General features: G+C 43.9%; 1 protein-coding gene across 2 annotated transcripts in view; it reads left to right on the top strand.

The window, feature by feature from the left end:
• The window catches only part of FAT3 (FAT atypical cadherin 3), a 457,110-nt gene that overhangs the window by 340,442 nt on the left and 91,375 nt on the right, over positions 1–25,293 (top strand). For both annotated transcript variants that reach the window (XM_054973889.1, XM_054973888.1), the window contains 3 exons: positions 13,547–13,822; positions 14,602–14,812; positions 17,133–21,206. In XM_054973889.1, the coding sequence (XP_054829864.1) occupies positions 13,547–13,822; positions 14,602–14,812; positions 17,133–21,206 (4,561 nt within the window). The remainder of the gene's footprint in view (positions 1–13,546; positions 13,823–14,601; positions 14,813–17,132; positions 21,207–25,293) is intronic.

Raw genomic sequence — 25,293 nt, 5'->3', positions numbered from 1 at the left:
CATTCGATTTACATACTGCCCTTCAGGACAACTAAATGCCACACTCTGAGCGGTTTACAAAGTGTGTTGTTATTATCCTCTCAACAATCACCCTGTGAGGTGGGTGGGGCTGAGTGAACTCTGATAGAGCTATTACTGACCCAAGGTCACCCAGCTGGCTTCAAGCAGACAACTGGGGAATCAAACCCAGTTCTCCAGATTAGAGTCCTACTGCTCTTAACCTAGGGTTGCCAGCCTCTAGGTGGTAGCTGGAGATCTCCCAGAATCACAACTGATCTCCAGGCAACATAGATCAGTTGCTCTGGAGAAAATGGCTGCTATGAAGGGTGAACTCTATGGCATTATACCCTACTGAGGCCTCTCCCCTTCCCAAACCCCACCTTCTCCAGGCTCCACCCCCAAAATCTCCAGGAATTTCCCAACCTGGGCCTGGCAACCCTATTTAACCGCTACACCAAACTGGCTCCCCCCAGTTCAGTCAAGTGGTTTCCTGCTTGAATGAGCTGTGTGTAAACTACCACTGTTATTCATGAACATCGTCAGGCCTCAAACATCGTGTTTTCACTGTGTTTGGGGCCAATTTTCAGAGAATTGACCGCAATGAGATGCCATAACTTCTGGTTTAAACTGGAAGTGACATCATTAGGTCTACAGAGCCACGTGCTCTGGCTTGTTTCTGCTCACTCTCCTACCCACACTCTGCCGTCAGCCAGGTGAGCAGTGGGAAGATGGAGGCTGGGGGCAGTTGACCTGGGGTGGAGGCAGCCTAGAAAGGACAAGGTTTGTGGGAGGGAAGTGACTTTAGTGGGGTGTAATGCCGTAAACAGAACTGAGGCTACTGTACTTTGGTCACATCATGAAAAGACAAGATCCTCTGGAAAAGTCAATAATGCTAGGGAAAGAGGAAGGCAGTAGGAAAAGAGGAAGACCTGACATAAAATGGCTTGATTCAATAAAGGAAGCCACATCCTCCAGTTTGCAGGATCTGTGTAAATCTGTTAATGATAGGATGTTCTGGAAGTCTTTCATTCATAGGGTTGCCATAGGTCGGAGGCGACTTGATGGCACATAACACACACACAATGCTGTAGAGTCCACCTTCCAAAGCCACCGTTTTCGCCAAGGGAACTGATTGCTACTGTGTGGAAATGATCAGTTATAATTCTGGGTGATGTCCAGTCCCCACCAGGAGGTTGGTAACTGTACCTCCATGCACATACCATAATGAAGATTGTGTCAAGCAAACCTGGTAGCAAATCATAAAAGCAACATTAAATCAGTAGGCCCTCCCCCACTCCAAAATGGCGGATCTATACTTAATAGATCACAGTACTGCATCATGACCTGACCAAGAAATTAGCCAAGAGAATTATTTTAACTTCAAAGGTCAGTGAAAGAGTTCTTGGCAGTCAATCACATTTAATTCCAACGAGCCTAAACCCAAAGTATTTTTGATGGGGCAGCATTGGGAACAGCTTTGTAGGAGGCTTGCCTGCCCAGGAGTTTTATCTGCTTTGATTTAATTATATTTCTTCAGGTATTTTCAGTTGTGGGTTTTTTTTCTCTCTCTGAGGGCAACATTTTTTTCTAATGCTCGAAGTGTTACTTTGCCTAATTTATAAGCTTGGAGGACTCAAAGAGCCTTTATTTCAAATGGCTTTAACTGTGGGAAATAGGAAGTGAGCAGGGAGAAGGAGATCTTTTATACTGCGGCAGCGCCTCCTGACTGTAAATAAGGCCACAGAGGCTAATTCTCAGATCAGGTAGGAAAGCAGAATCTGGGCTGTGCTGCTGGCAATTGCAGGTCCCCATTGTGGGAGAATTGCTATACCTAACGTTGGATCCAGGGGAAATTTTCACCTGTGGAATTGGGGTGTAATTTTTGCTAATTTCCCTGTTTTTGTGCAGGCCTCTGACTCCTCCCTCATGCTCTTCCTGAGGGTCCGCTTTCTCCGAGGGGCAGCATTTGAGGGGGCATTTGGGGGTCCAGCAGGAGAGTGGAAGCAAGAAAGTCCCTGCCATTAGTGAAACTTTTCCATAGAAATCTCACGTCAAGAAGAAGATCCCTCTAACAGCCTTTTTTCTTTCCTATGTGCAAGACTTTTTTTTAAATATAGCCCCTGAGGGGCAGAGCGCGGGGTAGTAATAAACCATTGTCGTGTTTTGGCCAGAGTCCTTGGCATAACCAAGAACCTGGGTGCTCTGTGCTTGGAGCTTGATGGCTCATTTCCCAGCTTCCTCCTTCCTGCCAGTTGTGAGTTTGCAGCTGGGTTCCTGAACCTTTACAGAGTATATTAACAATGGCTGAAATATTGGGGTGAATTTCTGGTTGTAAGGAATTTCTCCACACTTACCAAGGATGCTTGCTGCAAGCAGGGAATCTACGAGTTTTTAGAGAGCAATGTTCTAGATACTGGTGAGCATGTCTGACCACTTGTGTCCAATATACTATGTTTTCAGCCACTTAGGAAGAAATAAAGGCCCCATCTCTTAAGGTAAAGACTCTCTAAGAACAGGGGCAATTGTAACATCCAGTGCTATCCTTCTGCCTCATTTGCATGCTTGAGAATTTCGGAGCCTTAAGACTATTCCACCATATGTCGGGTTAAATTAATGGAAGACGGAAGGTTAACCTGTGAACTCTTAGCACCCAAGTCAAGTATGCTTCAAAAGTGAAGGGTGGTGGAAAGTGCATGCATACTACACAGAAATTATACCACTGGAGTCGAACCCACAATATGTTCTTAGTGTGGGAAGTGTCAGTTGGCTTTAAACTGGAGCATCACTACCCATCTCTGCATGGAGCCATAGACGTTTCTTTGCAGCAATCGGGCAGAACTAATCGTATGATTCTACCCCAGAGCATCCAGACCAGGGCTGTTTCCACACAGCATACCTTGTTCCAGAAAACAGCGAAATCTCACACGAAATGTTGCGAGAAGACGCAATATCAGCGTCCCCTCGCGAAATTTCGTGTGAGATTTCGCTGTTTTCCAGAACAAGGTAAGCTGTGTGGATACGGCCCGGGATTACTCACTGACCCAAATGACAACATAACTCTATTGCTACTGCTGGTTAACTGGTTTGTTACTGTGTGAGACAGGATGTTGGACTAGATGGACAACTGATCTGATCCAGCAGGGATCTTCTTATGTTCTTATGCTCCTTGCATTGTGTTTTAAACATTACCACTCCCCAAGTTGGCTTGTCACCCCTGGATTGCTTCTTCCTTCCCATCTCCACCCACCCAAAGCTGAGTCTGACACTGTGCTTCCTTAGAGAGATCTTCCTTCTATGGATTTTATGCTATCGTCAGTTCCAGACACCTTGCCATCGCATAGAGGAGTACAACAAAATAGAGCAAAACGGTAATGTAATTGTCACAACAGAGAATCTCCCGTGTGGTATTATGTCTTCACAATTGTTTTAATAAAGGATATATTAATTGAGTACTGTTTCACAAATTTGTTTATACAGAGTAAGGGATGTAATAAACAATTTGTATATTCTTTTGTTTCTCTTGACACAACCATATACTACACCATATATTGCAACCTCCCTAGACCTCAATTATACAGGCATCTTATGCGTTCTAAAAACAATTCATTAAAGTGTCCCGTGCTCAAAGTGCTATCATAGATGTTATTAAAGTGCAATTGCTTTTGGCATCTTATGACACTATTTCTCATATAGAACTCGATTTGCCTTGCATACAGGTACAATACAGGTACAGTATAAGGGTAATTCCAGACACTGTGAATGTCACAGATCAAAAGGACCTATAATCATAGGTTCACGTAGTTGGTTCTGTGACTGCATTCTCTAACGGACGGTCCAGATCCTTGTAAGGTCCGTTTCCAAGCTTCTTTCTCAAAGAGCACAGATGCTGGAAAATACACATAACAATATAATACATTCCCAAATTTTAAAACATACATTAGTATATTCATATTGCAATATACTCACTCAAAGATTCATCATAGTTAACCTTCCATATCCCTCTTTGATTTGTCAATTACTTCCATTTGTGTCCCATTGACTAACAGCTGTATTATCTACAGAAAGCCATCCATGCCCTAATCACACAATCTCCGTCCTTAAAGTAACATTGTTATTATCCCAGAAAGCAGGTGTAATCGTTGGCTATATTTAAGCCATTTGGCATAAGAGTGTTGAGTTTATATATCCAGAATGTCTCCTTTTGATGCAACTCCCTATTTGCTGCTATGTGTTCTTTCTTCCGAGTTTTAAATAAAACGGTGAACAACATTTCCCTTTCACTATGCTTTTTTTCTAGATAATGCTGGACCAAAGGAGCCTCTGCTACATTATTCTTAATCCTAGACTGATGTTCACTGAGTCTCGTTCTAATGGAACGTGCAGTACTTCCCACATACAATAATCCACATGGGCATCTCAGGGCATATACCACTCCTTCCGTGCCACAGTTAACAAATTCTTGTGTGGTTTCAATTCCTAGTTGATTCAAGTCTTCTGTGGTCATTATTAGGGAGCACTGTTTACATCTACCACATCTGTACAGACCTCTTGGTAGTCCTGTACCCCTTGGGTCATTGTCATGGTTCAAGTCTGAATGTATGATCTGATCTTTAATATTCCGTGTCCGTCTAAAGGCTACTAAAGGAGGGGTCCCACAGCCTGGGATGTCGCTGACAAGTGGCCAATGTTTCAAAATTGCCCTTCTAATAGCATTGGCTTTATTGCTATAATCAAAGACCCCCACAATTAGTTCCCCTGTTGTTCGTTCCTTTGGTGTAATTAAATCTTCCCTGGCTGTTTCATCAGCACGTAGTCTGGCTTTAATTAAAACCCTATCAGGGTATCCCCGTTGTTTAAGATGTTCCTGCAAGATGTTACTTTGGGCAATATAATCAGACTCCCTGGTGGAATTTCTTTTTAGTCGTAAAAACTGACCCAACGGTAGATTAGCCCTTAGATGTCCTGGATGAAATGATCTATAATGAAGTAGTGAATTCTTGTCTGTTCTCTTCTTAAACGGTTTTACTGCCAAGGTTCCATCCTCCTTCTTGTATACTGTCACGTCCAGATAGTCCACGGACTCCCTACTAGTATTCCAAGTGAACTTGATGTTGGGGTGTATACCATTCATCCAGTCCCCCAAATTCTGAATATCAACATTCTCATTCATCACTAGGAAAAGGTCGTCTATAAAACGGACAAATATGATAATGTCTTTCCAAAATGGATTAATTGCAGGATTGCAAAAAAAATCCTTTTCCAACCATCCCATAAAGAGATTTGCTATACAAGGTGCTGCGGAGCATCCCATCGCAACTCCTCGGAGCTGAACATAAAAGTTGTCCTCCACTCTGAAATAATTATTTTCTAATATTATCTCTAACAGTGATATCAGAAAAAAGGTGGGTGGATGTAGAGACTCCCTCTGATCTAAGGTATTCATTACCACTAGGCGTGCCTCTTCATGTGGGATGTTGGTATACAATGAAGCAACAAAAGAATATACAAATTGTTTATTACATCCCTTACTCTGTATAAACAAATTTGTGAAACAGTACTCAATTAATATATCCTTTATTAAAACAATTGTGAAGACATAATACCACACGGGAGATTCTCTGTTGTGACAATCGCATAGAGGAGAGCTCATGTTCTTCAGTGTGTTTTGATAAATGAGGTTGTACTGCAGTGGCTAAGTATGCATAAACTGCTTCACGGAGGAATTCTGCAACAAAAGAATTTTCAGAGCACATTAGTATTTGGCAGGACACAAGTATGCATTCCCCCCCCCCCCCCGGTGATATTTTCTCAGACATCTTCATGCAAGAACAGAATGATGGAGTCTTACTATAAAGTTCTGCTGTATGGTGGCAGCATCACTGTCTCTCCTCAAAAACAGTCCCTCTGCTCCCAGTCTAACAATCCACCATCCCAGTCTAATGATCCATCATAGCTGCTGTTGTGATACTAGCCTATAGCCTACCACTGCACTAAGCAAAAGTTTGAAACCTAAAGACCCTTCCTTCCACCAAAGTGACTCAGCCTCCAATAGAAGAGCCTCTTAAAAGTTGAAGGAAGGCTCTTTAGACCACAGGAAGACTCCTTAAGCCAGAAGAACTTCTTCTAGCCTGTGGTATGATACCACCAATATTATTCTGAGAAGTGGTGGTAGGTCACAGACCAATTCATATAGAAGCTGTTATTGCATAGGCTATGGATCCAAGATCTGGGTGCAGGGACACGGAGTTCTCCATGTCAGCCTGTAGGACAGCATCCAAGAGCTTTGTTCTGGAAGCAAGAAGCAAAGTCAGGCAGGGTTGAGCTGTGAAGTCTGTTCAGAAAATTGCATGCTGAGGTTTGTAGCCAAAGAAACAGGGACACGGAGGAAGAAGAAGCACCATGCAAGCACAGAGTGAGAATGGTCTGGAATGGGTACTGCATGGCCCAGTTGCAGCTGGGCTTGGATGCAAGTGGAAGCTAATGAAAGTAAGGAAATTTCAAGCATCAGCAGAGAATTTTGTACAGCTGGTACAAAATGCAGCGGTGCATGTTATTACGAGAGTGCCAAATACGGCGCATATAACACGGTTCTTACGCAAGCTGTGTTGGTTGCCAGTGGAGTACCGGATCAGATTCAAGGTTCTGGTACTGACCTATAAGGCTCTGTGCGGAGAAGGGCCAGCGTATCTACGGGACCATCTCTCCCCATATATTCCCCAGAGGACACTCTGATCGGGACAAACAGCTGTTGGTGGTCCCTGGCCCCAAGGAGGCCTGCCTAGCCTCGACTAGAGCCAGGGCCTTTTTGGTCCTGGCTCCCACCTGGTGGAACGCTCTGTCTGCTGAAATCAGGGCCCGGCAGGACCTACTATCTTTTCGCTGGGCCTGCAAGACAGAGTTGTTCCGCCAGGCATATGGCTGAGGCTGGGCCTCCGCCGGCCTGGAAAAAAGGGGTGTATAAAACCCTCCCTGTGAAGGCTGTCCACCATCCTGTTTTAAATGTGTTGTTTTTAATGAACATGAATTTTTAATTGTATTTTTAATACGTTGTTATCTGCCCTGAGCCTGCTCGCAGGGAGGGCGGAATACAAATTTGAAATAAATAAATAAATGAAGACCAGGCAGAGTAATAAGTTGCTCAGATAAGGAGCTGCACACAGTTTTATATATTAACAAAACAAAATGATAACCTAGGAAGAAGAGACCTGATAGATCAGACCAAGAGTCCTATTTTTATCGACAAATGCCTTGCTATTCTAGCCTGAGTCAGAGAGGAGCTTGCCTATCACAGAGGTCAATAGTAGACTAATCAGCACTGTGTGCAGAAGATTCCAAGTTCAGTCTATGGAAATCTGCAGTTAAAAGATTAGGCAATAGGTGATGTGAAAGACCTCTGACCGAGATCCTGGAGAACTTCTGCCCGTCTGAGTAGACAATACTGACATTGATAGATGATTATAAGGCAACTTCATGTGCATAATGGATACCCACATTTTCCATGAATTTGTCTACCCTCCTTTTAAAGCCATCTAAACCAGCAGCCATCATCACGTCTCGTAGCAGGAAATGTCATATTGCTCCAGATCACCTTACAAAATGTTAGTATTGCTAAGCCTGCAAGCTCCCTTCTGGATGTATAGCAGTCTATAGAAAGCACTATTCCTCTTTTGAGACCTGGTGGTCCTGAGATGATGTGTGAAAATGTGGGGGGGGGGGTTTCTGACATATTTTGTCTGATGGAGTGGTGATATTGGACGGTAAATTACACTGCAGATTTTTGTAATAGTTTGGCAGCAAATGATACAAAGTGAATACAGACTAGTTTGGTTTTCCCCTGTAGACCTATAATTAATCTTCTTGATCTGGAATGTTTTTTCTTTCTTCTTTCCTGCAGGGCCATTTCCGTGGAATTAGCACTAAATTCCTGTAAAAATAGGAGCTGTAGGCCATTTAAAATTTAAGGCTTTTTGCATCAGAGACTGGGGTCTATAAATGCAAAAAGGGAAAGTATTTGGAGAGTATGTCAAGTTACAAAGAAAATTAATAGACACTCTGGGCTCAGTTTGGTGTGTGTTAACCTCTGTGTGCGCAGTGGTGCTTATATGAGTTCTTCCATTCCTGGCTCAGGCTCCTGCTCTGCCAGGCAAGCTCCTTGCTCAGGGAACTTCAGAAGCAGTGTATTAGATCCCATGGATCCACTGCTTCCAGAGATGGAAGGAGGCTTCCCCTGGTGCAAGAGGCTCCTTCCATCGGGGCAGGCACTGCCATTAGAGCAGTGAGTGCACACGATCCAACCCAGAGTCTACTCCAGCAGGAAAAGATGCTGCTCGAGGAAAAAAATGATAGTCTTCTGATGTACGGGTATATGCATCTTATAAATGCTTTATCATTTGCATGGATTCAGTCTGCTAGATGTTTTATTTATTATTAATAATAATAAGGATACTTATTTATTTACATTATTTAATAGTCCATCTTTCTCACTGAGACTCAAGGTGGATTATACTGTGTAAGACAGTGCAGGCAACAAGATGGAACATCCACTTAACAGCACACATATATACAGAAGGATTTAAAGTAAGTTTAACCACAGCTCAAAGGAATGCAAAGATATACCAATTTAGATGGAGGTGTACGTTACTACTTCTTCCCTCTAGTGGGATCTCTTGCCGTTCTAGTAACATTGGGATAATCACGGAATGGGAAGATTGTGGTGACTGTCACTGGCCATTAAAAAGATGATGTGTGAATTTCCTGCTTGATCAGCTCATGAGTAGATACTGAGTCAATATTCGGGAACACGGAGCCTGCCCAACCTGTTTACCAGAAGCAAAAGTTGGTGGCGTATATGCACCACAACCGTCAGTACTTCTTCTAAACCACTTTTCAGTCATCTGCAGAAAAAGAAACAACTTGCTTTTGTGCTAGGGCTCTGAATATTGATGGGTTGTCTGTATCTTAGTAGTTGTTTTGTTTACTAAATATTTACATTTGTGATCCAATAGGGATTACATTTGGAAGCTGCCCCAGGAGCCTAAAGGTGTGGTGGATGGATGGATGGATGGATGGATGGATGGATGGATGGATGGATGGATGGATGGATGGAGAGAGAGAGAGAGAGAGAGAGAGAGATAAAGGTAGGCCCTTTGGATAACATTGTAAGTCCAGGTGAAACCAGTTGAAATTCGACAGTGTTGAGTTTATCCGATCCTGATTATATCAGAGTTTAAAGAGCTACAATTTGTAATTTCTCAAGATACGGGAATGGTGGAACAATTTCTCAAGAATGGTGGAACAATTTGTCCCCCCCACCACCAACACACATACCCTTGTTTGGGGAGGTTAGGCTAGGATCTTGGAGACGTACACTTGAACTCATGAAGCTGCCTTACACGGAATCAAACCATTGGCCCAGCAGGGTCAGCATTGTCTGCTCAGACTGGCAGCAGCTCTCCAGGGTCCCAGACGTTACCGGTCTTTCACATCACCTACTGCCAGGTCCTTTTAACTGGAGATGCCAGAGATGGCACCTGGGACCTTCTGCATGCCAAGCAGAGGCTCTACCAAGGCCCCTCCCAGATTTAAGTCTCCACTCGGCCATAAAGTAAACTTGGTGACCTTGGGCCAGCCACACTCTCTTAGCCAACCTGTTTCATGGGGTTATTGCAAAGATAGTATGAAGAAGGGAGAGTCATATAAGCCGCCCTGAGTTATAAAGAAAGGACAGGATAAAAATGAATCAGATAGACTTGGGTAGGATATTTAGTTATTTTACATTATTTATAGTTAGGGTTGCAAGTTGGGAAATTCCTGGAGATTTGGGAGATGAAACCTGGAGAAAGTGTAGTTTGGGAAGGGAAAGGACCTTGGCATGGCATAATTCCATAGAGTCCACCCCCAAAAGCAGCCATTTTCTCCAGGGGAACTGATCTCTGTGGCCTGGAGACCAGCTGTAATTCCGGGAGATCTCCAGTCACTACCTGGAGGCTGGCAACCCTATTTATAGTCCACCTTTGATACTGAAACTCAGAGCAGATTGCACCGAATAAATCAAAACAATCAAAGGCTGGGCCATTCAATAAACAGTACAATAAGGTAAGGATAGCAGAAATTTGTGGGGTGGGGGGAGAACTCTGAGACAGAGCTGAAAAGCAATGCTGAAACGAAGGGATTGATAGGCATGCTCCAAATAGCTCCGGATAATAACTGTGCGGCTATGTTCTGCACTAACTGGAGTCTCCAGGTTGATTTTGAGGGGGGACCTGTGTAGAGTGCGTTACAGTTGTCAAGCCTCAGTGTTACCATGCTGTGGATTCAGAGCATTCCTATGCCAGAGGAAATGGAAACATCCCATAATTAATTGTATTTTATCATTTCATATAAGCCTACTTGACTATCCTTCCGGATTGCAAGATGAAGTACAAATAAAAAAAATGAATGTATCTAATAAGAATAAAAACACATGCAGATGTCCTGGAAAACACACACACACACACACATTTAGTTATGGCGTAGCAACTCAAATCCCTAAAAGTGCACTCCGTTTTCAGTGATTGTACAAGTCAGCGATATTTTGGTTTTTTGCAGTAAGGCCTGAAGAGTACCCCAGTGGGCATTAACTAAACTAAAGGCATAATAAGCAACAGATATTTATCACCATTTGCATGGATTGAACTGGATAGCTTTCCCTCAGCTGTGTGCTTGGCCTCCTCCCTCCGCAAATCTGGGTACCACTTGTTTCTCTCCTTCACATTCCAGGGGCCCGCCAAATCTCACATATTGACTCCTCCCCAAGGCAACTCCAACTTCCTAAACAATATATAACCATCTTCGCTTTCAGAGAATTTTATTGCAACTGCCTGAGACTGTTCCCTGGTTGGGTCATTACAGGCAATTTTTTTGGAATTGTTTATGCATTTTCTGGTAAAGTATTCAACAAACGTCTCACTAACATCATGGAAAGCTAACATTTCATGCCTCTCTGAGGGCAACCTCTTTTCATAAAATAGTGTTATAATAGCATATAAGTAAATCTTTTCCTCCATTAACAGCACAGAGTGTGGGTGTAAGGGACTAGGCTCAAACAGAGCCCTGTAAACACGTTCTGGTATTCTTCCTTCCCTCCCCACACACAAACATACACAGATTTTAAAAGTGTGGAGAGGGTTTTTATTACCTTCACCCTTCCTCCAGGTTTTTTTCAGAGTCCACATTCACCACACACTCAATAAACTTACTGAGAGAAAACAGCTGCCGGCTGCCGGTAGCTTTCTTCAGCTTTAAAATGGCTGCCATGGACGGTGAAAACTGTGGTGATGGCCACCATGTATGATTCCATTGATTGCTTATGGAGCAACCAACATCTTATAATACGAACAGCCATTACTTTATACATGTTGCTATGGCAATTGCTTCTTTGCTTAGCACTCAGTAGACCTATTTCGTAGTTGGTTGTCTCTGTATAGAATTGAGAAGATAGGTCCAGGTATGTTTTCCAGACCATAAGGGTGAGTTGCTGGATTCTGAAGTCAGCAGACAGATTGTTGGAAGAGGTCCAGGTGCGCTTCCTTCATACAATATGCCAATCAAAAAAACAGATCTATTGCTTGTTGAAAAGTGGTTTTTCAATACACTATAAAGTAGACTAGAAGGATACTAAAGATTCTAAAGAATGCAGTGCTGCACTTTTACAACACAGAAGCAAACAAAAAAATACAAAACTCTAAAATTAGTCTTTAGTGTGTCAAAAAAGAATCCTGTATGGATGGAACTGGAGGGATCAGATTTTTATACGTGAAACGTTTCTACATAAAATGTAAAACATTTGTACATGCCTGTATCTGAGCCTGGCCCCATAGTGTGGGTCAAAAAACTCCACGTAATGGAGCCAGGGGCAGATGGGAGTTTTTGCTGCAAACTTGGGGCAACTCCTAAATCGAGAGGTAAACGTCAACTAAAAAAACTGAAGGGGGGGCAGTTAAAAAGAAAATTAGAAATGTTTAATCTATTGTGATCTTACGAGATCTCTGCAACCATTTTGGATTGCTTAAGCAGAGCCGTTTCCAGATGGCTTACCTGCACCTGGTACGTTGTGCCACGTTGCGGGGAAAACGCGAAATACCGCGTTTTCTCGTGCGAGTTTTGCGCGACGTCGTGCAAAACTCGCGCTAGGAAAAGCGATAGTTCGCGTTTTCCCCGCAATGTGGCACGACGTACCAGGTGCAGGTAAGCCATCTGGAAACAGCCCAGTTGTGGTTGTCTAGGTAATTCACAATGGCTGCCACAGTTACACTTTGAAACTAGAAGTGAGTGTGGTGGGGAGTGGCCAGGCTGGAAACTTAAGAAGGATGGGGAGCAAGGAAAGAAAAATGGAGCAAAAGAAGGGAAATTGGGATTGGAGGTAGGGAAGGAAATAAGGAAAGGGGAGTTTCTGCAAAGAGAAAGGCTGTAAAGTGACCGATGGGGGAAGGATAGGCAGATTTGAAAAACATGAAAAGTAGAGAAACCTCATGGGCTGTGGAGAGAAAGGGTATAGGGTAGGGTGAAGGATGGGGGAGTGAGATTCCCCCATAAGGTCTTGAGAGTTCCTCACTTGCAAGACAAAAGACTGATTTATATACTAGCATGGGGGAAATCTGTCCATTTTAGAGGGGGGAAATAGTACGAGAAAGCGCAAAAGAGTGAAGAAGTAAAGAATCGTGTTTGATTCACACAAGAGACAAGTGAATCTGAAAAAAAGATTTTCTGGTTGAAACAGCACAGGTGAGAGTTTCACAGTTACCAGTTACCACTACTGCGGTTCCCTGTTCAAGCCCTGCTGCCTTTTAATAGTTGACACAGTGCATAAATGGAGAATCAAGGACATATAGGGCGCACAGTTAATTCTAAAAACAAACAAATATGAGTTGATCCAACACTTTTGAACTTTGCTATCCAACAGAGCAAGATTAGCAGAGAAAAATTTAGGCCACAGTCTGGCCCCCTCTGCTAGCGCATTTGTGTTCATTGAGAGCAATGGGCCTCCTTCTAGGAATCGGCTTCCTATCCTTTTTGTTGCTGATTTGGATGAGCTACTGTCTTGCTTGCCTGCTGCATCGTGGCCAGGCAATTTACCCCAAGAACAAGGATTCCTGAATCTTACAGTGAGGAGCTCTCACCTACCTGTTAGTTGGGTGATAGATAGATGGGACGAAAGGGAAGAGGAGGAAGCGATCCCTTTATTTAAGCATAGTACAAGTGTAGCCTGTGGTTGACGGAATGACCATCTTGCAGATGATCTACAGATGATGGCAGCACTTCATGTGGATAGTCTGTGGGGCTGGAATGAAGGAGACTTGGCCAGAATGTTCCCAGAAAATGTTGGTCCGGTCATTCTCAGCCTAACCTATTTCAAAGGGGGGTTGCAAGGAGAAAACTGGTGACTTTGGGAACATCATCTCAAATTCCACTTGCAGTTAATAAAAACATCTCAGTTTTACCATATATATTTTTGAGGTGCATTGGCATAACCATTTTCTTATTCCCCCCCCCCTTTTTTTAACTGCAGGTGCTAATAAAAGTGTTGGACAATAATGATAATGGTCCAGAATTTTCCCATCCGAGTTATGACGTGACAATTTCTGAAGATATCCTCCCCGACACCGAGATCCTGCAAGTGGAAGCCATCGACAGAGACGAGAAACACAAGCTCAGCTATATTATTCACAGCAGCATCGACTCTGTCAGCATGAGGAAGTTCAGAATGGATCCCAATACGGGAGTGCTATACACTGCCGAGCGTTTAGACCACGAAGCTCAAGATAAGCACATCCTAAACGTAATGGTAAGAGCCGAATATTAGCTCTGTGCTCTGTCGCCACAGGTAGCTTTTATAGATGCCTGAATTCCCCAGTCTTCTGATAAGCAAATAGGCTTTAAAATTTAGTAGGTAAGCAGTAATTAATTTTCTTCCTTGCGCTGTGGACCATTTATTTATTTATTTATACCTTCATTCATTAATTTATTGCTACGGCTTCATGGGATGTGCCATGAAAGGCTGTTTTTTAAAAAAAATCTCGCAAAACGGCTTTTACCATTTTGCAGGAGAACATGGAAGAAATGTCACGATCTCTCGATGCCTGGTTCTTTTTTTAAAATCTCAGGTGATTTTCTTAATGAGTTTTTAAAAGGAGAAGTTCTGATATACATTGGGAAGTAACTAAACAGGGCAAATATCTCTTCTTAGATCTTAGATTCAGATCTTGAAATCAAAGCAGCCTGGTTTATTGTGTGCTTCTTCAGGTTTTTCTCAAGGTAAGAAACATCAGTTTGTGTGCCTAAATTGCAGTACAGCAATTCTTCCGCTGTGAAGTGGATATTGCCTGTTAGGAAGCAGGAATTAGATTTTTTTTAAAAATCTGTTTAAGAATTTTAGAACTTGTCTTAAATTTAATCTAGGGTGTGAAAGCTCCGGAGTAGTTGTTCAAAAGTCTTTTTAACATTGTTCAGATTTCCTTCCATGCCTTGCTCAAGTGGGAACATACCGATTCTTCCAGAATTGTGCTTTAGGCAAAATCTTTTCTGTGCCTGCTTACAAACTTCACTCTCATGTCTCCTGTCCAGGTTCGTGACCAAGAATTTCCTTATCGACGGAATTTGGCCAGGGTCATTGTCAATGTGGAGGATTCCAACGACCACAGCCCCTATTTTACCAGCCCTTTGTACGAAGCCTCTGTGTTTGAATCAGCTGCCATCGGTTCTGCGGTTTTGCAGGTCACTGCACTGGACAAAGATAAAGGAGAAAACGCGGAGCTGATTTACACAATAGAATCAGGTTGGCAGGCGGGGACTGAAATGCCTGCTGTAAGGCAGCATACAAGACATGGCATGATGTAATTCTCTGTTCAAGTTAGAAGCCAGAGAAGCGCAATCCCCCCCCCGCCCCCAAGTCTAACAGAAATGTGCTCAAATCTCATAAAAATCGATGAGATATTAGTGCCTAATTTGACATCATATTGTCTTCATTGGCCTTTACATGTGTCTTCTAGAGCAGGTGCATTTATCTGCTGTCTGGTGTATATTTTGCTTCTCAAAGTGGTATCGGTTACTTGGGGAGCAATGCTAAAACCACTACAGGCTACTTCTTAGTTGCATTCATCTACTTTCCTTAAAAAAAAAATATTTGTGCCCCAAATCCTTGAGGACTTGCTTTTGTTTCTTTGTTTGTTTGTTTTAGTTTGACCTCGCAGTAAACACAGTGATAGGGCATCTGCTTTGTTTGCAGAAGCTCCTAGGTTTAATCCCCATGTCTTGTCTTAAAATGATTTGGTAGAAGGTGATGGAAAAGATCTCTGTTTGAGACCCTGGACAGGTGCTTCCAGTTAGAGTAGACAACACTGACCAAGTTAGACCAAGGATCAAACTCAGTATAAAGCTGATGGTTGTTGTGGATTTTCCGGGCTGTATAGCCGGGGTCTTGGCATTGTAGTTCCTGATGTTTCGCCAGCAGCTGTGACTGGCATCTTCAGAGGTGTATCACCAAAAGACAGAGATCTCTCAGTGTCACAGTGTGAAGAAGATGTTGGCAGATAATTTATATCTACTCAGGAAGGTGGGTTTGGGCTGAGTCATACTGTAAGAGTTTCCCAGGGTGTGGAATGCTAACAGAGGGAGGCTTCACTGTATCCTGAGGAGGTTCTTTTGCATATGGATTGGTGCTTGATATGCTAATCTTCTCTGCAGGGCTATTGTAGGATGTAGAGTATTTTGTTAGCCTCGTGTTTTTCAGGACTGGAAACCATGCTCTATTCATTCTTAGTCTCTTCTTTCCTGTTGAAATTGTGCTTATGCCTATACAGCCCGGAAAATCCACAACAACCATTGTTCTCCAGCCGTGAAAGCCTTCGACAATATATCAGTATAAAGCCGCTTCATGTGTTGATGTGATCATGATGTGAGCTAATGTCATGAAGTTGACAGGTTTAGAGTGCAATCCTAAGAAGAGTTACACCAGTCTAAGCCCCTTGATTTCATTGGGCTTAGACTGGAGTAATTTTCTTAGAATTGCACCGATAATGCCTGTTAAAAGAACTCGGCAGAGTTAATTAGCAAAATGACTGTGTGTTGCATCAGATGCATGGCAGCAGATCTGGGTCACTGCAATACAGCGTGGGGTCGCAGCAGAGAGTTAGTGATAGTGGGTAAGAGTACAGGGCTTTTAAACATTTCCTGGCTGCCTCCGCACCTGCACATCAAAAGTGGGGCACAGGGAAAGGGTTAAGCATCCCCTTCCTGCCAATTGATTTTCTGCTGAAAACCTGCAGTTCCTAGCCCCCAGCATCTTTTCCGTATGAAATGCACCTGGAGCCTTGGGTGGGGGAAGTTGCAACTTGGGGTAGGGGACTGCTACAAAGCATCTAGATCAGCCCTATGGTAACTGGATGTTCTGGTGCAGTAGTATATATCCAGCATTAGGGAACAGAAAGTATTACAACGCCAGTAATGAAGGAGGAGAGATGGGGCAATGACCAGGATGTGGAACCGCTTGAGGCTTCTGTCCAGACTGACTGTGCAAAAGCTTGAAACCCTTTAATGAGACTTTATCTCCCCATGACTGCCTCTGGTTTCTTTTTCATCCTTTGCCTGCAAATTTGAGGCTTCAAGCTTCTGTTTCAGATAATGCTGCAAGTGCCCACTGTTTCATTATCCAGCAGTACTCCTAGTTGCAGAATAATACAGTTTTTGCAGGCTGTAGCTCCTGTGATCCAGGAAAGAACGTGCAGTGAGGATGTTAATTTTAACTGATAGATTCAGTTTATCTACAAAGTCCCTTACTTTTACAGGAAATAAAGCTAGAACAGCCACAGCGCTGAAAAAGAGAAACCAATAATTTCATGCTTTAATTTTGGAGAAAGGACTCATTTCTGACGAACACACGAGTCTGTCTTTGACTTAAAAGGCCACAAGTTGTGCTGGTCTTTGCAACCTGTGTCCCTGGAGCATTCTATGGTCCCCTACATTGCAGTTTGATTGCATTTTTAAATTTCACCTTTAACATGTCTTTCTTGAAATCTTCTGATCCGTAGTCAGATGCGTTATCCATTGTGCCACTGGCCCTCAGATTTTTAACATGTCTTTCTTTTTTGCTGTTTCAGGAAACACCGGGAATACGTTCAAGATCGAACCAGTTCTTGGCATCATCACAGTGCTGAAAGAACCAGATTTGACTACCATGGGCCAGTTTGTTTTATCAGTCAAAGTGACTGACCAGGGTTCCCCTCCATTATCAGCCACAGCAATCGTCCGCATATCTGTGACCATGTCAGACAATTCCCACCCCAAATTCATGCATAAGGAATGGCAAGCCGAAGTGAATGAAAATGTTGACTTTGGAACTTCGGTCATCTTGGTCTCTGCAATCAGCCAGTCCACACTAGTTTACGAAGTCAAGGACGGTAACATTGACGGAGCCTTTGTGATAAACCCCTACTCAGGAGTCATCACTACTCAAAAGCCACTTGATTATGAACGCACGTCTTCTTACCATCTTACGGTGCAAGCCATGAACATGGCTGGAATGGCATCAAATGCCACCGTCAACATTCAGGTTGTTGATGAAAATGACAACCCTCCCGTCTTTCTCTCCTCACAGTATAGGGGTACCATCAGTGAAGCTGCTCCTATAAACAGCATAGTCCGGAGCTTAGGAAACAATCCGCTTGTGATACGAGCCACAGATGCTGACAGCAATCAGAATGCCTTGCTTGTTTACCAGATAGTTGAGTCCACTGCTAAGAAGTATTTCACAGTAGACTCCAGTACAGGTGCCATCAGAACTATTGCTGATTTAGATCATGAAACGATTGCTCATTTCCATTTCCACGTCCACGTGCGAGACAGCGGCAATCCACAGCTTACTGCGGAAAGTCCGGTTGAAGTTACTATTGATGTCACAGATGTCAATGATAACCCTCCAGTTTTCAGCCAGGCTATGTTTGAAACCATCTTACTTCTGCCAACTTACATTGGGGTTGAGGTTCTCAGAGTCAAGGCTGCAGACCCAGATTCAGAAGTTCCACCTGAAATGACTTACAGCCTGATTGATGGTAACGTGGAACACTTCGTGATTGATTCTATTTCCGGTGTACTGACTATAAAAAACAACAGCCTTTCCAAAGATCATTATATGCTCATAGCAAAAGTGTCTGATGGGAAGTTCTATAGTACAGCTGTAGTGACCATAATGGTCAAAGAAGCCATGGACAGTGGTCTCCACTTTACCCAAAGCCTTTATTCCACATCCATCTCTGAAAACATCACCAATATCACACAGGTAGCAGTGGTCAATGCTGTTGGAAACCGTCTGAATGAGCCCTTGAAGTACAGCATCTTAAACCCTGGGAACAAATTCAAGATCAAATCCACCTTGGGTGTCATTCAAACTACTGGTGTCCCATTTGACAGAGAAGAACAGGAATTATATGAGCTGGTGGTAGAGGCTAGCCGTGAACTGGATCATCTACGGGTAGCCAGGGTGGTTGTCCGAGTTCACATTGAAGACATCAATGACAATGTCCCTGTGTTTATAGGGCTTCCATATTATGCAGCTGTACAAGTTGAAGCTGATCCAGGCACACTGATATACCGAGTGACTGCCGTTGATAAAGATAAAGGTGCAAACGGCGATGTATCTTACCTGCTGAAGGAGGACTACGGGCACTTTGAAATCGACAGACATACTGGCAGTGTCACCTTAAAAGCAGCCTTTAACTCTGACTTATCTAACATAGAGTATTTAATTATCGTCATTGCTAAAGATGGAGGCCATCCATCACTGTCCGCTTCTGTAGAATTGCCTATTACCATAGTTAACAAAGCGATGCCTGTTTTTGACAAGCCTTTCTATACAGCCTCTGTAAACGAAGACATTGAAATGCACACCCCAATCCTGAGCATTAATGCAACCAGCCCAGAAGGGCAAGGCATCATTTACATCATTGTCGATGGAGATCCCTATAATCAGTTCAATATTGATTTTGATACTGGAGTCCTCAGTGTCATCAGCCCATTAGACTATGAAGTAAACCCCATTTTCAAGCTCACAGTGAGAGCCAGCGATGCTCTCACTGGTGCCCGAGCCGAGGTCACAGTGGACTTAATTATTATTGATGTCAACGACAACGCTCCCATTTTTGACCACTTTGCATATAATGCCACCTTGACAGAATCTTCTTTGATCGGCACTCCCGTCCTGCATGTTGTTGCCACTGACACAGATTCTGAGAATAACAAAATCATTCAGTATCAGATAGTCCAAGACACTTTCAACAGCACTGATTATTTTCACATTGACAGCACAAGTGGTTTGATCCTAACAGCCCGCTTACTGGACCACGAACTGATGCAGCAATGCAGTTTAAAAGTTAGGGCAACGGATAATGGATTCCCTCCTTTGAGCAGTGAAGTTCTAGTCAGCATCTTTGTAACCGATATGAATGACAACCCTCCTGTTTTTAACCAGCTGATATATGAATCATATGTCAGTGAGCTAGCTCCACGGGGTCATTTTGTTACTTGTGTCCAAGCCTCTGATGCAGACAGCTCGGATTTTGACCGGCTGGAGTATAGCATCTTGTCTGGAAATGACCGTACAAGTTTTGTAATGGACAGTAAGAGTGGAGTTATCACCCTGTCAAACCATCGAAAGCAAAGGATGGAGTCAATGTATAGTTTGAATGTCTCTGTCTCAGATGGCTTGTTCACAAGCACAGCTCAGGTTCATATCCATATTCTTGGAGCTAATTTGTACAGTCCTGTGTTTACACAAAGTATTTATGTGGCAGAGGTTCGAGAAAATGCTGCCCCTGGAACCAAAGTAATCCACGTAAAAGCAACGGATGGAGATTCAGGCATATATGGGCAAATAAGCTACTTAATTATGAATGATTTTGCCAAGGATCGCTTTTTAATTGATAACAACGGCCAGATCATTACCACGGAGAAACTTGATCGGGAGATTCCTTTAGAAGGTGATATCACTATATCTTTGAGAGCCCTCGATGGAGGGGGGAGAGTTAGCTTCTGTACTGTACATGTCATCGTGGTGGATGAGAACGACAATGCTCCCCAGTTTATGACAGTGGAATACAGGGCAAGTGTTAAAGCAGATGTTGGGAGAGGCCACCTGGTAACTCAGGTGCAAGCAGTCGACTTAGATGATGGTGCAAATGCACGGATTGCCTATTCATTGTACAGTGAAGCTTCAGTTTCCGTTGCAGATCTTCTGGAAATTGATCCAGATAATGGATGGATGGTCACCAAGGGTAATTTTAACCAGTTAAAAAACACCGTGCTCTCCTTCTTTGTTAAAGCTGTTGATGGGGGCATTCCTGTGAGGCATTCCCTTGTTCCTGTGTACATTCATGTTTTACCTCCCGAAGCAATCTTGCCTTCATTTTCTCAGCCACAGTATTCCTTTACGGTATCAGAAGACACACTAATAGGTAGTACGATTGATGTCCTGCATGTTTTGCCTAATGAAGGTGCCTCCTATAGCACAGTGAACGGTGAACTGGCTGAAAACAATAAGGATGGTGTTTTCCTTATAGAACAAGACACCGGCATCCTAAAACTAGACAAGAGACTCGATCACGAGGCAACTCCTGTCTTTCACTTCAAAGTTGCCGCAACTATACAGCCCGGTAAAGTTGACGTCGTGTTAACCGTGGATGTGGACATTAAAATCTTGGACATCAATGACAACAAACCTGTGTTTGAGGCAGTCAGCTACGAGGCCATCATAATGGAAGGGATGCCGATAGGAACGAAACTTCTCCAAGTCAAAGCAGTCGATGCCGATTGGGGGGCAAACGGTCAAGTGACGTACTCTCTTTTAGCAGAATCAGAGGCTGACAAAGTCACAGAGACCTTTGCCATTGATAGCAACAGTGGCTGGATCAGCACATTGAAAGACCTGGATCATGAGAAGAACCCCACGTTCACCTTCACAGTGGTGGCTTCAGACCTGGGAGAAACCCTGTCTCTCTCATCAACAACCTTGGTCTCTGTCACCGTCACCGACATCAATGATAACGCGCCTATATTTGAGCACGAGATATACCGAGGCTCTGTGAAAGAGAGTGACTCGCCAGGTGAAGTTGTGGCCGTTCTCAGCACTTGGGATGAGGATACATTGGATGTCAACCATCAAGTGAGCTACCATATTACAGGTAAGATGCCTGTCAAGGCTGGAGATCTGAAGGAAGTAAAGCAAGACAGATAAATGAACTTGGCAGGCGTGAAAGCTGGCAGGGAGGTGGACCAGTGAGCTAGTAAATGAGCAGGGGAGCTGAAAGGAAAGAAAGAAGGTCCTCAGAGAAATAGGCAAGGGCAAACTGATAATAGCTGGGAGTTTACTGAAATGATGTTGCTCAGACAGAGGAACCGGACCAGAATCCCAGGTGAAGTCCTGTTTGCCCATTGTTTGATCTGGTCCCGTAATACCCGCTAGCTCCCTCTTAGTGGAGCTGAAGCAGAGAGTAGGAAGGCAGCTCCCTCGTTTGGCAAGTCATGCTCTTTAAGCCAGGTGCCTGAGTCAGTGGTTCGAGGCCCCTTGTGTCTTGGGGGGCAGATCCTCAAAACCTGCTTTTTGTTCTGAGCCTCAGTTATATGGACCCCCTCCCCCCCAGCATCTAAAAGAAACAGAAAGGAAAGTCAACAAAAAGATGCATTTATGTGGGTTAATTTGCTAGATTTACACTTCACACTGTATTGTTACATTGCAGAGTGATTGATGTATCAGCATAGAAAGAATTGCAGCTTTGTGCATCGGGCAGACAAAATGAGCAACATTCATTCTTCATGATGAGGGGGAGCATTACATGTATAAGCATCTTGTTTTATTTAATTAAAAGCATCCTTTCAATTTCTAGATCAAAAATCTCATTGAAAACACTCGTTTTAAAGACGGAGGAGAACAAGGGTATGCTATAAACAAATAAATAACGGTAAATAACGATGTTGTACATGGCTCGGCCCCTTTTAACAAATAGCAAGTGGGCAGTTCTGCTCGTAATAGATTTACTTTCTTCCCCTTGTGCTGAGGACGAGTCTTAGGGCTGTGTTGCATATTAAGATTTAAAGTAGGCCAACTGTGACACACCAGGCCAGACGCAACCTTGTAATAATAATAACAACACAAACAACAACAACATTAGATTTATACACCACCCTTCTGGACAACTTAACACCCACTCAGAGCGGTTTGCAAAGTATGTTATTATTACCAGCCGCTTACTGTGGCCTGCCCGATGTTTCTCCTTTTCCAGGTCTAGGCAGGCAGAGGGTTGATGAAACCTTGGGTAGCTACCATATCTGATCAGTGGGCCAAGTTTGACTTTGGAGGTCGCATGTTTTGAAAGCCTGGGAAGGCACAGTGTCCGTTGTTGCAAGGTTGTGGGTGCCATTCCTGTGGAAAGAGAGTCCATGTTGTATGGTATATAGAAAGCTGAGAGACACGGGTGCGAATCCATTCTCAGCCATCAAAGTCACTCTGTGAAGTTCCCGTCAGAGCATTCATCCACACAGTCCCTGACAGTCTGCTCTTAACTGGGAACAGTGCCCCAAAGTCCAAAGGTTCTTTCCTAATACTTAAGATCCATTTTTAAACTAGAGATGCCCAGGAATGAACCTAATCCTGTGCTGCTTAAAGCAGTTTTAAGCCTCTCTCCCACATTTAGTGTGCACGAGGGAAAGACGGGAATTCAGTACAAAACACACGGTTATCCATTTTCCAAATCATTTGGTGCCCATGCGGGAAGGGCAGTTGATATGTCTCCTGTGAATAGAGGTGTTCGGCTTGATCCACATTCTTTCCCCACAGATAGGGCAATCCTAAGTACAGTCTAAACCCATTGATTTCAGTGGTCTTAGACTGGAGTAACTCTGCTTAGGATTGCACTGAGAATGGGGGGAAAAGCTTTATGAAGAAGGCATTTCAAGCGTTAAACATCCCTGACCTGGATTAGCCCAGGCTAGCCAGTTCTCAGAAGCTAAGCAGGGTGGGTCCTAGCTCGTACTTGGATAGGTGACTGTCAAGAAAGTCCAGAGTCGCTGTGCAGAGGAAGGCAATGGCAAACCACCTCAGTTTGTCTGTTGCCCTGAAAACTCTACGAGGAATCAAAATCATAGGGCTGGAAAGGACCTCCAGGGTCATCTAGTCCAACCCCCTGCACAATGCAGGAAATTTACAACTACCCCCCCCCAACACACACACACACCCAGTGACCCCTGCTCCATGCCCAGAAGATGGCAAAACACCACCAGGATCCCTAGCCAAACTGGCCTGGGGAAAATTGCTACCTGACCCCAAGGTGGTGATCAGCCACCCTTCCTGCCCTCCCTCTCATGATCTGCCTTGATTCACAGAATCAGCACTGCTGTCAGACGGCCATCTAGCCTCTGCTTAAAAACCTCCAAAGAAGGAGAGCCCAACACCTCCCAAGGAAGCCTGTTCCACTGAGGGACCGCTGTGTCAGGAAGTTCTTCCTAAAGTTTAGCCGAAAACTCTTTTGATTTAATTTCTACCCACTGGTTCTGGTCCAACCTTCTGGTGTAACAGAAAGGAGTCACCATAAGTCCGTCGGCTGTGACTTCATGGCACTTAACACAACAGTAGAGGTATTCTGCTTAATGCACTTTCTTTTTCTGCACAGACTGGGAGAAAAGCCTTTTGGAAAAGGCTTTCCAAATATTTTAATCTCTCCTAATCACAATGTCAGAGAACCCTGAGCCAATCACATCTCCCAGGCACACAGACAGTTTTTAAATGTATGTTTCCTTAACGTATATTTAGTAGGGGAAGGTCCATCCACTGCTTCCATCTTAAAATGGATCCACAAGGCAGGGTTTTTTGTGCGTGTAATGCCACGCCTTCTATGAAGGACAACTTGGTGTTACCACAGGTGTCTCCTGCAGTAATGTGTGGAGCAGCTCTAAGTCCCAATGAAGTCAGTGGGAACTGGATCCAATCGAACAGATGAAGGGTTTGACTCCAAGTCTCATTTGAGTAGGGAGTCTGCAAATTTTGGTGGTGCAGCCAGCTCCTAACTCTCCTTGCTGCTGATAAATCCAAATTTTCAAGCATGTGTGTCACGTGGTGTGTCAGCAGCCTTAAAGCACCACCAGGTACGGATTTGTTATGGTGCATGTTCAAAGTGGTTCCGTCTTCAAGGGAATTAATTCATTTCTGATCATTTTTGGCGAGGTAAAAACCTTATTCAGCACGAAAGTAAAATCTTCCACACCCATTAAGTCCTTCTGTCATTATTCTCACATAATTAACGTTTAATTTTCGGGCTGGAGGGAGGGAGAGTCGGGTTATATTGGAGGCACGGATTTTTGAGAAACGGGAGTTCTGGGCCTGAGACGGCTGGCCTCGCTTTCCCGCCCCGGTATGAAAACAGGAGAATAATATTCAGAGTCTTGCAGGGTTTGGCATGTGTGAGTAAAATGGGGATTCGAGGAAGAGAGGACTGCTCTGAAAAAGGAAGCAATTTGATTGAGAGATTCCATTGGAGGGACCTCCCCCTTCCATACTGCCCAGCCCACCAGTTAAGGTCTGCCACCCAAACCCTGTTCTTTGTGCCCTCACCTGCCGAGATGTGGCAGGTGTCAACTAGAGTCAAGGTCTTGGATCCAGCAATACACAAGCTGAAACATATTTAGCTTAGCTCAATCCTGCCTATGTAACACTTTCCTCTGTATATATTTTAGCCCCCAGAAATTGGTAGCACAAGATCTTGCTGCCATGGTCTTTTTCTTGTGTTTCCGCTTGTGCAAAAGCTCTGACACAAGAAGAAATGTCATGCTAGATCCAACCCAGGGCATTTTCACCAGTGTTTCCTTTGCATCCTGGGCTCTGACTGCCCGGTATATTTGTTTGTTTCCTCCCTGGTTAACCTTAGCTTTCCCCCTGAGTTTGCAATGCTTCCTCTCTCTTGGCTTCTCCCTGGATAGTCAATATTCAGCATATATTCACCTCCATGCATATAGCAGAAGAGGCTACTCTTTCACCAGGGCCGATTCCAGACGACTAACCTTAAGCCGTTTCATGCCGCCCTCTTCCGGATCGCGACGGGGAAAATGCGAAATATCGCGTTTCCTCGCGCGAGTTTTGCGCGACGACGCGCAAAACTCGCGCGAGGAAACGCGATATTTCGCATTTTCCCCGTCGCGATCCGGAAGAGGGCGGCATGAAACGGCTTAAGGTTAGTCGTCTGGAATCGGCCCTGGATTAACTTAACATACTGAGATAAT

Source organism: Eublepharis macularius, chromosome 3 (genome assembly GCF_028583425.1).
Source record: "Eublepharis macularius isolate TG4126 chromosome 3, MPM_Emac_v1.0, whole genome shotgun sequence".
Classification (NCBI taxonomy): Eukaryota; Metazoa; Chordata; class Lepidosauria; order Squamata; family Eublepharidae; genus Eublepharis; species Eublepharis macularius.
This window is presented reverse-complemented; position numbering and strand designations above follow the sequence as displayed.